Source organism: Oncorhynchus kisutch, linkage group LG26 (genome assembly GCF_002021735.2).
Source record: "Oncorhynchus kisutch isolate 150728-3 linkage group LG26, Okis_V2, whole genome shotgun sequence".
Taxonomy (NCBI): Eukaryota; Metazoa; Chordata; class Actinopteri; order Salmoniformes; family Salmonidae; genus Oncorhynchus; species Oncorhynchus kisutch.
Genome location: NC_034199.2, coordinates 8,736,389 through 8,751,425, shown reverse-complemented (window position 1 = coordinate 8,751,425; position 15,037 = coordinate 8,736,389). Strand labels below are relative to the sequence as shown.

The window sequence follows — 15,037 nt, the reverse complement described above, 5'->3', positions numbered from 1 at the left end:
CCACACACAAACAAGCAACAAACACAATGTTAAACCAAAGTAGGTCAAAACGGGGCCTTCGTAGAGAATCATTCCACATATTGAGCCCTTTCAGAAACGTCCAGGCCCTTGTCTGCCCGCCGCACCCTCAAACATCTCCCATTTACACACACTTTCCCACCCCTCCACTCTTCACAAACAGCTCAAAGTGGTATGTGTCCTCACCCAGAAAGGCATTGTTGGGAGAAGAGCCACCCAGCCACAACCCCCACCTCTCTAACTAACTAAGGCTCTGGTAATACCCGGACTTGTGACTATTGATGTGTCAGGGCGATGGCGTGGCAGTGACGTTCGCAGGAGTCCATAGTTAGCTCGGTTCCACAGAGAAGGGTTTGTTCTCTGGGCCCTGACAAAAGGTTTGGCGGTAACCCTCCGATGCCACGGATGCCATGAGGTCGTATGGGAAAAGGGGAGTCGTTGACCCTGCATGCCCTCTGAGACTAGGGAGTAATAGAGTAATTAAGATGGACTACTCCACCAGTGTCAGAGAGAACAAGGACTGGTCTGAGCTGGAGAGACCGATCGACACACATTCACTGGGATGACCGAGTGGCTAAACAAGAAAGTTCAAATTGTAGTCCTACATCGCGGTAACTATTTACTTTGACCACATTTCATTTCATTACAATGTTATAACAGCTCCCAACTGTACTATTAAAGGTGAATTAAATACTGTACATCCATAGCATATCTGTAGCGCATTCATGTCATGCTATGTAAGAGGTCATATTTAGGCATCTTAATAGATGATTCATTACAATGACAGCGCAGTGTCATCATTACGGCTGTTCTCAAAAGAACTGTAACACTTTAGAGTACATAAGCATAATACATTGCAAGTTTTCACAATAGTAGCTGGGTTATAAAAAGTCTATTGTCCTGCTAATAGGAAACATTTGCATGATGGGCTACACCTGCTGCAGTTGTGAAAAACAAGTATTTGAAAACCTGTTTCCAAAATGCCTTCAGTTGTCCATCACTACTGTAAATAAAAACAGCATCTTGTTTACATTCTTTATTGTGTCACACGTAATTTGTATTTACCTTTCCAATTACTTTTAGAGTTTGGGATTTACAAATGTGCGCTTTTAATTATTAGTTACATTGTTTAGATCAAATGTGCTGTTTTTTTTCCTTCAAATGATTGTTTTATGTAGGATGTAACATTTTTGACCAGTTGCAATTGTAACTAGGCCTATTAAAGCCTCATAGCGTACCTCAGCCAAGTTAAGTTATTTTATATCGGCCACAGCTCTGAAGAAATAGACTCCAATTAAGCCCTCTTGTTGTTTGTAAAGTCAAATAAAAATGAAGATTATTGTTGAAATGAATTGCTCGTCTGGTGTAGGTTTTCTCCATCTGTTGGTGTGCAACACTTGCATAACAAGATACACCGATGAAGGCCTACCCCGGCCAAACCCGCTGGGCCAATTGTGCGCTGCCCTATGGCGCTCCCAATCACAGTCGGATGTGATACAGCCTGAATTCTAACCATATATACACATATATATATATTTTTCAGAACATTAACCGTGTGTAGGTAGACACGTGTGTAGGTAGATGTGGAAGGGGGGGGTTCACACCTTGCTCAAGTTGTGGGGGGGGTCACACCTAGGTCGGCTATTAGACAATTCTTTAGTAAAGGTTGAATAGTCTATTGTTCAGTCAATAGTCCATCCTGTGACACTTGTGAAAAACGAATAATAATACTTTTCCCCCTTTCCACATGTTAAAGATTCCAATAGATAGTGTTTCAAATTCAATTCTCCATTTCAGACTCATAGGAATAAATATTTTAGTGAGCAAAGCATATTAACACACTTCCACATTTACCCCTTAATTCACTAATGTTGCATCTACTAGCTAAGCCCCTTTCACATTGTTAACACTTTTTACAACTCATTCAATAAATGTTACAAAATCGCAATAAAATTCATGAAACATTTAGTTCAATGTTATTTCACTATTTCCATTGTACTTTTGCACATTATGAACAGAAAACAGAAACCAGTTGCCTTAGTTTGACTGGAGAGGAGAGCTGAAAGGTCAGTGTGAGATCACGTCTGGGTAACAGCCTAGTGTTCTTGAGGCTTCTTAGCTATTTTTGTTATTTTAAATGTGAAAACGCACGTCAGTCATGGAATATTGAACAAAAAGGTCAACTAAATGCTTAATTTGTTTTATTTTTTATTACATTTCTTGTAGAGAGATCACCAGGAAGTAACATTTCACTGACCTCTCACCTCTCATACTTTTTTTTCTTCTCACCTCTCACACTCTCCTTCTGTGCAGCCAAAAGAAAGAACGTCATGTTTCTGTCTCTTATTTTGTCATGTTGTTAGAGGTTTGTAACATGCAAATGTACAATGTAAGTCTTAAAATAGTGAGATTAGTTACCATTGTCAACTAAACATTTCATGAGTTTTATGACTTTGCATCTTTTATTGACAGAGTTGGAAAACGTGTTGACATTGCCAGGGGCTTAGCTAGCTGCTAGCAAGCTAGCTAGCCAGCTACATTATCAAAATGCTAGCTAGCTTTAACACACTGTGTTAGTCTGAAATGCGGAATTGAATTTGAATGCTTTGAATATAAATCTTTGTTAAATCCATTCAAGAAAAGTCATACTGAACATTTTTATTAGTAGGAATCATTGGCAATGTCCTCAGCATTAGTTTTCTGTGCTAGCTAACTTCCATCTGGAAGGTCTAAATAAAATGTTCATATTTCCCTTTATTATTCTGTGTTATGTCTAGGGCTGGGCGGTATCCAGATTATCATACCTTCATATTGTTCCTGTACCATACAGGGGTATACGGTATTACCAGCAGGGAAGCTATTTCAAGGGAAGGGCAGTCAAGGGAAGCTATTTCTTACCAAAGATTTAAAAAAATATGCTAATAAATGTTAACAAAGTACTAGCGAATACCCATAGCGGATGCTAGCTAAACGAATTGCAGGGACAGACAACCCAGCTCAAAGTTATACAACTATCTCAAAAGGCTACTCACAGTTTGCTGCACACACAAAACAAATATTAGACAGCAGAGATGTTGATGTCTCTGCTGTAACCAAGAATTTTGATCTTGCAAGCTACCCAATTAGCTAGCAAATTAGCAAACCAGTGCATAGCTGGAGGCCTGAGCTGGAGATAACTATCTAAGATGTGCCAAATAAGTTCACTTATAGTTATAAGATATTTAGCTGTCAACCGTTAGTAGAGATTTTCAAGTGTCACTTGATCACCTGTCTTGCGCTGCACAACAGTGAATCATCACATCACAAAGCTTCAGTTTGTGCCATGTGCTCTTTGTAAAGAAAAATACTATGTGACAGGCTCAATCAGTTGCTTTGGGGAATGGCTTTACATTGAACAAACGAAGAATGCGATTTGCTTTATCTATTAACCTAGTGCACAAGTTGACCGCAAGTATTTATTTAAAAAGAACTTCCACCCAAAAATGATCTTTTAGTATATGTTTCATTAGTCCATTGTTGATATAGTCCAAAAATGTTTTGCATATCAGCAATCAAGTTTTCAAGACATATAACTTTCAAAATACAGCCGGTATCAAGTTTGTGGGTGAAGTTTTCCTTTAAAAAAAAAACAAAACATTTATGTAAAAACAAGCTAAAACCGTTTGAAAGGTATGGACAGTATTGAAAATCATACCGTGGGTATTTCAATACACCACGGTATATGGCATAGGCCTATATGGTATACTGCCCACGCCTAGTTGTTTCCGTATGATTTTTGATAAGTGAGGCATGTTTATAAATGCTTTATAAATGGTTTATGAATGGTAAAATAGACTTGACTTTACATTGACTGCATGGAATTCATACATAGACCCATCATGTGTGCATTATAGACCAGTACGGCCAACTTAAATGTCGTGTGTAGGCTGTTAATGAGTTACAAAATAGTTATGATATGACCCACAACTACATGATTTGATCTGTTAAATGTACTCATGAAGCATTGACCTTAGTGAGAAGAAGAAGTTAAGTCACGGGTGTATACTGGCCAGAGGGGGAAATGGGGTTGGTACAGGGCAGGCTATATATATATATATATATATATATAAATAATCAGCAACATTTTCTAAATGTGGTGAGAACAGTCATAGCGATGACACTGCGCTGTTGTTGAAATAACGCATCTAAATATGAGCTCTATAGATTAGATCTGGATATGTTTAATTAACCCTTTATATAGCAATCTTTTGTCATCGGTCATCAGGTCGTACTGCTTGTGCTTCCATGTCAGATGCTTCTCTTGTTTCTTTTCCGTTCCATGTCCGTTGTTAGTAAACCCTAAGTGTATCTGCTTCCTGACTCCCTGTGTCTACGTTACAAATACGTCCTTTTAAAACTGCGAACTCCACAACAACTCTGCTTTTCAAGGGATTTGTTGAAGCCCATGGGCAAGGCATCAGTAGACTGATCATAATTCCCCTCTTTATATGTTGGGCACCCGGGCCTTGTTCAAATACCTTTGGAATGTATCATTCCTTCCACTCTACAAATACACTCTACAACCTCGAAAGAGCTGCGATAACTTCAAGGAAGGAAGCAAGGAAGGTTGTTTTTCTTCTAAGTATCTTAACAGGCCCATGTCAGCTAGATGATATCTAATTTCCTTCCACACACTATCCCTCCTGTCAAATAAGTACATTTAACGTTTTAGTTATCTAGTCGATCAACAGTAGGTATTCCGTGCATACAATATGTATCACATTAGACCTAACTCTCACTTTACACTCAAGTGTGGTCCAATTAGCACAATAATTCAAAAAACATGTATATTTTCAATATATTTTCAACCAAAAGTACCTATTTTCAACTTCTTTTTTGACCAGAAATATATTGTGTTCATAAGTATGTTCATAAGAGTAGCTCATGAGTAGCTCCTCTAAGACCTCTTCTTTGAGTACAGTCTGCAGCCTTGCACAGCCACAGATCTTTGGGAAAGCGAGGGGTCCTTTCATACCCAGAATGCCTCCTCTACCGTGCAGGCCAAAGAAGGAGTTCACCTCAGACTAAACACTGCTCTCTTTTACAGGAGACACGGCCGTCACGTGCTCAGTCACTTCTTCCACCCTGCGGCCAGCAATTTCCAGGCCAGGATCTACACACACAGAAGTGCACCCCCCCACCCCATAAAGATGAGTAAAGCAGAGAAAATGTATCTATTATGCCACTGTGGCACTGAAGAGGAGTGTTCGTGTTACAAGTGGCAGTAGCTAGCTGGCTCCATCCAAACTCATCCCATTAATACAAGTGCAGTAGAGGAGAGGCACGGCAATCAATGGCTGGCGGTGCTAAGGCCAGGGCCCAGGGAATGAATACCCAATTACAGCCACTCATTCTCCCACTGTAGGGGCCAGCGAGAGCCACAGGGAGAGCCAGTGTAATCACTGCTAAAGAACCAGGGCACTCAGGGGCTAACCACGCGACCACATTAGAACACCAAAGAGAGCTTTATGGGCTAGAAGCTTGAGGATTGGGTTTAGCGAAACAAGCTAACAGGCTAACGGGCTGCGTCTCAATAGCGCACGGCGGCGTTCTTTTCTAGTCACCTTTTCCTCTCGCTCCGTCGGCATGAAAGAACTGGAAAGATGGAAGTGGAGTATCAGTACATTTTCTCCATATTGCTTTCACCTGGCCTGTGTTTTCAGATCAGACGAGAAGCCATTGTCGACTATTGAGAAGGACCCAAGGACGCAAGTGGAGTATTGCACAGAGCATTCTATGAGGGAAAGGCCTACACAGAAAACATACACTGGCCACTCAAATTGAATGCCACCCAAAACACGCAGGCACGCATGCGCACACACAGACACACGTTTAAGTACGCACACACAAACACACCCCAAGCTGCTTCACTGAATGCAGATTGTGGGTGAATAAAAGTTCCAGTTGTTGGATATCCCCACTCTGGGTGGATTCCAATAGGAAGACATCACTTTGCAAGCCAGTATAATGTGACTTGATGCTGGTTTTGTGGGTGACGTTCTATTTACAATTGTTACTATTATTTTAGAAGGGCGGCAGGTAGACTAGCGTTTAGAACTGGGCCAGTAACCGAAAGGTCGCTGGTTTGAATACCCGAGCCGACAAGGTGAAAAATCTGTCGATGTTCCCTTGAGCAAGGCACTTAACCCTCATTTGCTCCAGGTGCTCTGTACTACTATGGCTGACCCTGTAAAACAACACATTTCACTGCACCTATCCGGAGCATGTGACAATACATCGTTATCTTTTTTTATTTATTTTTTTACCTCAGGCTAACACAGAAAACATACACTGGCCACTCAAATCAAATGCCACACAAAATGCAACCTTTCCCTCCACTAGCACAGAGTATACCAAACTCCCTCCTAGATAGGCAGTACAAAGTGCAATCTCTGACGGCTGCGTTTAAACATGACATGTTGACAGTAAATGAAGCCTAATGTATAGCGCTGTCACTGAAACGCCGCTAGGAAGCAATTAGGCCAGCTAATAGGAGTCGTCGTTCGCTCTGTAATTGTTTTTTCTGGTTAAACGCTCCCACACGACATGGCCCACACACGCGCACACACACAGACACATCTAAGCAGGCACACAGACACATCTGAGGCGGCACACAGACACATCTGAGGCGGCACACAGACACATCTGAGCCGGCACACAGACACATCTGAGCCGGCACACAGACACATCTGAGGCGGCACACAGACATATCTGAGCAGGCACACAGACACATCTGAGCAGGCACACAGACACATCTGAGCAGGCACACAGACACATCTGAGCAGGCACACAGACACACCTACTGTGTCCGCTAATATGGTCAAGTGCAAAAAAAGGAAGACCTATCAAAGTTGCAGCTGGCTCAAAACAGAGCGGTGTGACCTGAACTGCACACACAGAACTACTGTAACATCAACAACATGCATGATAGCCCTGGTTGACTCTGCTAGTTTTTAGGAGAAATATTACGGTGATCAAACATTTCGTTTGATAACGTTCAGCTCAGACACACATACCCCACAAGACATTCCACCAGTGGTCTCTTCACAATCCCCAAGTCCAAAACAAATTCACGTCAACGCACAGTATTATACAAAGCCTTGATCCATTTCCAAAAACTCAAGCAAACGGCAAAAAAAGGACCTTTTTAAAAATAAATAATAATATTGAACTACATCTCGTGGAAGAGCGTGGACTGTGAGGGGACACGCACACAAACACACTAAACACAAATATTTGTGCGGTTGTATTGTTTGTATAATTTCTATCCATGTCCTGTAACCAATCCAAATAAACAAATACATATATAAGCAAATGTAGACGCACGCAAACACCCTCACAAATAAGCATCCCTGTGTGTGTGTGTGTGTGTGTGTGTGTGTGTGTGTGTGTGTGTGTGTGTGTGTGTGTGTGTGTGTGTGTGTGTGTGTGTGTGTGTGTGTGTGGAAGCACTATTGGGTGTACTACAGAGGACGGTACCACATAAAACTAGGCTGGGAGACTATGTTAAAAAACAGTGACACCAAACTGACCTTAGATCAGAAGAGTCTAGGGGGCAAGCTCCGCCTACTCCAAGTGGCCTCAATCAGCAAACACATCAAGGATCATGGGAAAGATCATAGAAATCGGATATATTTATAGCGCAGGTTCAACCACAGAAGCTACTGGACTGGTATCCCCCCCACAGTAAGGGATTAAGGAATAACCATTATATCACGGATCCAAGGACACACACAGATGCTTTAGAGGGGAAAGAGGTTCTCTGAAGACCCCTGGAGCGGGGCAACTGGTTGGCTGGAGGGGGAAAAGGGGAGTACAGTAGGTGAACGGACCAATCATTTTTTGTTGGGTCCAGTGGGTTGCGTTTGTGGTGGAGTGTTTGTGATTACAGTCAGAGAGCACATGGTTGGTAAAGGGGTAGGTGGCTGAGAGTAGTGTGTTTGTGTGTCCTTTTCGTGCATACATGTTACATTTGTCCAAGAGTGTATGCTGCCTCTCTCTCTCCCACCACCCACTACCTCTCTCCCCTCTCTCTTTCATACTCTCTCCCACCTCCCACTACCACTCTCTCCTTTCTCAAGCCATCTCCCTTCCCTCCCTTCTTTACACCCCTCTACCTCTCTTCTTCTCCTATCCTCTCTCTCTCCTGCCCACCTCTACCTGTATGCACGGTATGTAAACACAGTGATCACAGAGGTTCCACACGTTCCACACTGTGGATAAACCCACAGTCAAACATACCAGACTCAGCCCTTAGGCTCCTTATTACAGTAACGTATCACTGGTTTTACGTGAGGCGCTACACTCCACCTAATCACACTCAACCACAAACTGAATCCAACCGAACTCACACTCAACCCCACTCCATCTGCCAGTCAGCTAACATACAGTTTAGAGTCATAGGTCACATAAATCAATGTAAGGCTTTTAAAACATCAGACGACAGAGCAATGCCAAGGGAAAAGTCGTGCTGCACTCCTCTTTCAGCCAAAGCCTCAATATCATCCGTCCTCTATTCCTCCCTCCGCTGTATCCTTTTCTTCTCTCCATTTAGTTTCTCTCCATCTGTGTGCTTCACACGCTGCTCTGCTTCACACGCTGCTCTGCTTCACACGCTGCTCTGCTTCACACGCTGCTCTGCTTCACTCTCCCTGTCCCTTTCTTTCGCTCCCCGTCTCTCCCTCTCCTTCTCTCGCCCTCTCACCATGTGGTGCAGGGCAGACACTCTGCGCCAGGACACAGTGACGTGGAACACACACACACAATTTATGCGACACACAGGAGTATTCACAAAAAACACAAGACACCAACACTACAGACTAAACACTTCCCAGTCCACGTGGTACACAATTTCAAGATTACGTGACACACATAATCCCCCCCCCCCAAAAAAAAATATTAAGAAGTTACGCTAACACAAATAGAAGCAAAAAAAAGGAGAAAATCAATGAACTGCATATGGTAAGATACACACAAACACACACGCTTCTCACAGAAGAACACACAGACCCACACATCCACGGTGCGCAGTAGTAGGTAGTGGCCACAGCCATCTGCTCCATTGAGTGCTCAAGGCTGCAGAGCAGAGCGTGCAATAACACATCACCACCATTCAACAAACACACAGTCTACTCAGCCTGTCCCCCCCCCCCCACACACACACACACACCAACAGCCACAGACAACCCCAAACAGACAAAGCACACACACACATACAGAGGACTGGGTACACACTGTACAGCGCAGAGCTCCTCTCACCCATCAGTTGTGCTGTCCAGATGGTGTGTGGCCAACGCGATCGCTAGATCGGCCTCACTGAACCGGAGCTAAACTCTCCACCACTGACACACCACACGCCGCAAAACACAGCCTCAAGTCCACAGCAGACGCCGGTACAGTGCTCTCAGTCGCCACCTCTCTGTTTTCTCTCTCTGGCGCTCTCCTTCTCTCACTCCGCTCTGTTTGCTCTCGCCCTCTGGCTGTGTCTCTCGCTCGTTCAGTCATCTCACTGGTCCCCTCCCCTCCCTCTCTCTCTCCAGGGGCTGGTGACATCAGAGGGTAGTTTTAGGCATGCTGAGTGTTTGTGTGCCTCTCTCCCCTCTCCCTCCCTCCCTCCCTCCTTGAACAGGCTGATTTTTACAGAAGGGACAGACCTACTGTGGTGAACTCTGCTTCTCACTGACTATATCCATCTTCCTCATTCTTTTCTTTCTCTCTAACTCTCTCCTTTCCATATTTTAACTCTCTCTACATCTGTCACTCTCCCCCTCCCTTTCCCCCTCTTCTTTTTCACCCATTGACTTCTATGTTCTTCTTTTGTACTCTCCAGATCATTCTTAATCCCCCACTTCACACCCTTCTCATCCCTCACTCGCTGTCTTGTCATTCTTCCCTCAGTGTCCCTCTCTTTGTACTTCTGTTCATGTCTACCTCTTTTCCGATACCTCCTTTGTCAGACTCCTTGTCCTCCATCATTCCTCCTTATCTCGCGCATGTCTGCTCGGATACAGCCGTCGAAATGCTCTCCTTTTCCATTTCACCTGTTCTCCATCCCTTCATCACCCCTCCATCTCCATACCTTTCCTTTTTGTTTTCTTCCCTCTCTTTCCAATCTCCTTCCCAACCTCCATCTCTCTCTCTCTCTCTCTCTCTCCCGCCCTCCCTCCATATCCCTCTCTCATTAAGTCCACATGGGTTGGGTGTGATTCCAGACTGCTATATGGCCAGTCAGTGCGCAGCAGGCTCTGGTCTACAGGGAAAGTGCTCGAGAGAAGATTTACAGATTAGCAAGTCACTGTGGCGGGGTGGCGCTGCCAGATGCCACAGTTAGATTGCCTAATTTCTCTCTCCATCTCTAATTCTCTATCAATTCTGTCTCTACATCACTATCTTTTCCCTTTTCTATCCCTTCCCTCTAACAGTCTCTTTCTCTATCTATCCCTTCTGTCTCCCTACATCTATCTTACTTAATCTCTCTCTCCTACCTATCTCAAGTTCTCACTTTCTCTCTCCCCTTCTTCATCTACACTCGTAGAAAATGTTTTGCTATCTAGAACCTAAAAGGGTTCTTTGGCCGTCCCCATAGCATAACCTTTTTGGTTCCAGGTAGAGCTCTACCTGGAAGCAAAATTGGTTCTCCTATGGGGACAGCTGAAGAACCCCTATGGAACCCTTTTTCGAAGAGTGTATCCCTCATTGGTACAATCACCCCCTCTCGCATTCTCCCTTTCCCTCCCTCGGTATCTCTCTCCATCCCTCTATAGCATGAGTTAATTCGCTGGACCTGCTGACAGAGAGATCGGAGAGAAGAGAAAGATTTGCCAAAACCTTTCCTCTGGGCAGCATCTGGTTTGCATTTCCATTCATGCATGTCTCTTCACAGTCAACAGCCAGCTGTTTCCAATGCCATCAACATCTCTGGCTGTACATTGCTTTGCCCAATGGCCTCCTCTACTCGATCTCTCTATGGTAACTGTAATGTGGATATGACTTTGAAGAGTACCGTGTCTACTGCTAAAGCTCATTGAAATATACACATGCATACGTGCGCACCTATGCATGCATACACACGCAAGTGCATACATACTATACATGCACACACACGCTTAATGTCCATGCACTGCGCACACACACACACACACACACACACACACACACACACACGATTAGTCAGTCATATACATGCTTTCCCATATGATTATGCGGCCGTGTGTGTGCATCGTGAGCGTGAGTATGTACCGTGTGTCTGTGAGAGGTAACGGGGAGACATTGGACACACTGTTCCACAGAGAAGATCAATGTAGCATTTACTCCTCTGTGATCAATGCACTAAATGTATCAATAGCAGCCCTCACATATTATTATCAGCAGGATATGTCTCAAGAGGTTTTTCACAAACCAGGGCCCGTATTCACAAGGCATTTCAGAGTAGGCCTGCTGAGCTAGGATCAGGTCCACCCTGTCCACATAATCCTATTAACTATGATCTAAAAGGCTAAACTGATCCTAGTTCAGCTTTCCTATTCTGAGACCCTTTGTGAATACTGGCCCAGGAAACACAAACCTATAGTTGGACAGCGTTCCTCCTCTGGTTGACTGGATAGAAGTTCCGAGGTCCTTTCGGATAGAAAAGTTTTGTGTGAGGGCCTCCAGAGTGGTACAGGGGTCCAAGGCACTGCATCGCAGTGCTTGAGGAATCACTACAGACCCAGGTTCGTTCCCAGGCTGTGTCACAACCGGCCGTAACCCGGGAGTCCCATAGGGCAACACACAATTGGTCCAGCATCGTCCGGGTTAGTGGAGGGTTTGGCCTGGGGGGGCCTTTACTTGGCTCATCGCACTCTCCTTGTGGTGGGCTGGGAGCTTGCAGGTTGACTTCTGTCATCACTTGAACGGTGTTTCCTCCGACATATTGGTGCAGCTGGCTTCCAGGTTAAGCGAGAGGGTGTTAAGAAGCGCGGCTTGGGCCTCCCGGGTGGCGCAGTGGTCTAAGGCCAGCTGTGCCACCAGAGATTCTGGGTTCGAGCCCAGGCTCTGTAGCAGCAGGCCGCAACCGGGAGGCCCATGGGGCGACACACAATTGGCCCAGGGAGGGTTTGGCCGGCAGGGATATCCTTGTCTCATCGCGCACTAGCGACTCCTGTGGTGGGCAGTGCACGCTGACCAGGTCGCCAGGTGTACGGTGATTCCTCCGACACATTGGTGCGGCTGGCTTCTGGGTTGGATGTGCGTTGTGTCAAGAAGCTAGGTTGGGTTGTGTTTCGGAGGACGCATGGCTCTCTCCCGAGCCTGTTGGGGAATTGCTGAGATGAGGCAAGATCGTAATTGGATATCACTAAATTGGGGGAGAAAAAGGGGGACAAATGTTCAGAACCGACATGATGTTATGTAGAACAGGGAATCATGTCAGCTCTATTCCTTACACTTCTGAACATTTCAGTTTGCAGAATACTCTGACCACCCACCAAGCCTGTCCTGCTGCCCTGTTCTCCCCTGCACACACACACACAACACCTGGATGTGATTAGGCCACCTTATCCTTGAGCTCTAACGTGCCTGACGTCAATAGCACCTAATGGCTCACACTGTCAATGGACCAAAACACAGGGGGGAAACCCCTCCTCACACTCAGATACACGCGCACGAACGTACGCACGCACACACACACATCAAACATAAAGAAGTATATAGATAACCATGCATGCCTAGGTGGAAGTGCGCATAAAAATAAAATGTTTTATCTACTTCACTGATAACAAATTCAGCCATGCCCACTTGTGGCTTTTATAACCCATAACGAAGTTTGGTTTCTTTCCATTTCACCTCTGCCCCACACACACATGCACAGACATACACACACAGACACCCACATACACACCACCCCCACATGGACCTCTGTGCGAACACAAACTCATATGTTTTTATTTCCACCTCTGGATTGAGGGCCACCTTGACGAGACGGAAATAGTGTCAACTTTCCTAGGCATGGAAGGTAATGAAGACGATTAGGCATATTCATGAGCCAGCACCCTTCCAAATTCCATTCCATTATTACAGAGGAAGTCTAGAGTGACAGTGAGGTGTGTTTGTTAACTTTCCTCTCCTTCTCTGGGGTGTTTTTGAGTTGTGTTCTCCGTCTGCTGGCATGTGGGAGCCGTCTAAACACCTGCCAGAACAGTGTGCTGCGAGTGCGGTAAATAATGCATCGGCCGTAATGATGCAGTGTGAGTCTGTGTAGGAATCCGCGTGGCAGGCTGGCAGAGGAGGCTGATGAATAAGTCATGTGTCGGGTGTCCGCTCCAAAACAAGAAGCTCGGGAGGACAACGTCAACTCCAACTCCAACAGAGAGAGACTTTTACCCCTCCCTCTACTCCAATTTTTTCCTCCTTTCCCTTCGAGACACTAGCCTGACTCCAAATGTGTGAAATACACCCTAATTTATTATTGATTTATATTATTTATAATACCTTGTCTCCCTCTCTCTTTCATTCTCTCTCCCCCTCTCTCTACAAGTTAGCCAAGTCACGTTAGCCCTTTCTACAGGAGCCTGAGACATACAATCAGGTCATCACGGTGAAACACGCTACATCGAGCGGGCCAGTGCCAGAGCAAGATGTGGTCGCCCATTTGATTAAAAGTCGCAATGTTAATTGTACATAGAGCAAACATTAAATGAACTGTTTGAGGAATTACGTATAGCGTTAGCTACTAGCTAGCATTGCCTTTCACAGAGAGTGTTTGGAAACTGACAGAGGGGTTTGGTTCAGTCTGTGTGTGTGAACACACATGCGTGCGTGCGAGAGAGACATTGTTGGAGACTGAAGGCCTTCCTTTTGCTAGTGTTTCACGGAGCCAGCCAGAGGCCCTTTGCTAGAAGGGAGGAGCAATTATTATATTCCTGAAAACAAAGTTGATGTGGTGTTTGTTAGCTTGTTAGTTTATCCCCAGCACCTAATTGCAGCCATGAATGGCTGTTTCTTCTCATGTCAGTGCACAAGGCCTCAACGAGACAAAGGACGTTCATTCAGACACACAATTGGGCTTCTACGCACACACAAACACACAAACAAAAACAAACACGAGCAGGCACAGACACACACAACCACACAGACCTTAGATAGATAGATAGACAGATTCAAGCACGGGAGGTTGGAGAGAACGGGCTCGTGGTAATGACTGGAGCGGAATGAGTGGAATGGTATCAAATACATCAATCACATGGTTTCCATCCTCCACGCAGCCTCCTGTGGATTCTAGGAATAACAATCAAAATGCACAACTAAGGCTGCCTGCCTGCCTCTGCTAACAAGCACTGTGCCCCCTAACCCATTACTGAACTAAACCAACACACCAACAACAAATCAACTTGCCTTTGTTCTGAACAACAAACAGTCTTGGAGACATCAATGGCCCCCCTCTTGGTTTTAAAAACAATCGGCCTGAGTTTTTGGGCGCATGATGAGCTCAAATCATCAATTTTTACTGACTCCCTCTCTCCCTTTTACTTTTCCATCCACCACTCCCTCAATGGTAATGCCCTGCTAGCGTAATCAAGAGGGGTTGCAGTAGAGAGGGGGCCATCAGCCGTTAGCTATGCTAGCTCGCTAGCCCAGTCCAGAGTACTTTAAATCATGTGGATCAAAACCATGACCCTATAGTTAGCATCACTAGCACTATCAGAGGGTTACAAGAGTAAAAACATTTAAAATGGTATATATTTTAAATGGCTATATACAGGGGGCACCGGTGTCGAGGTAATTGAGGTAATCTGTACATGTAGGTAGAGTTATTAAAGTGACTATGCATAGATAATAACAGAGCAGCGTAGAGGGGGGTGGGGTAAAGCAAATAGTCTGGGTAGCCATTTGACTAGATGTTCAGGAGTCTTATGGCTTGGGGGTAGAAGCTGTTTAGAAGCCTCTTGGACCTAGACTTAGCGCGCCGGTACAGCTTGCCGTGCTATAGCAGAGAGACCAGCCT

At 44.9% G+C, this 15,037-nt stretch overlaps 1 protein-coding gene across 4 annotated transcripts in view; it reads right to left on the bottom strand.

Annotated features, from left to right (window-relative positions):
• hdac4 (histone deacetylase 4) overlaps positions 1-15,037 on the bottom strand; it is a 216,077-nt gene that overhangs the window by 96,978 nt on the left and 104,062 nt on the right. For 2 of the 4 annotated variants that reach the window (XM_031805648.1, XM_031805649.1), the window contains exon 1: positions 9,316-9,646. The exons of the other annotated variants lie outside the window; for them this stretch is intronic. In XM_031805648.1, coding sequence (XP_031661508.1) covers positions 9,316-9,319 — 4 coding nt within the window. In that variant the 5' untranslated portion in view covers positions 9,320-9,646. Of the gene's footprint in view, positions 1-9,315; positions 9,647-15,037 lie in introns of those variants that run through there. 4 annotated transcript variants of the gene reach the window in all.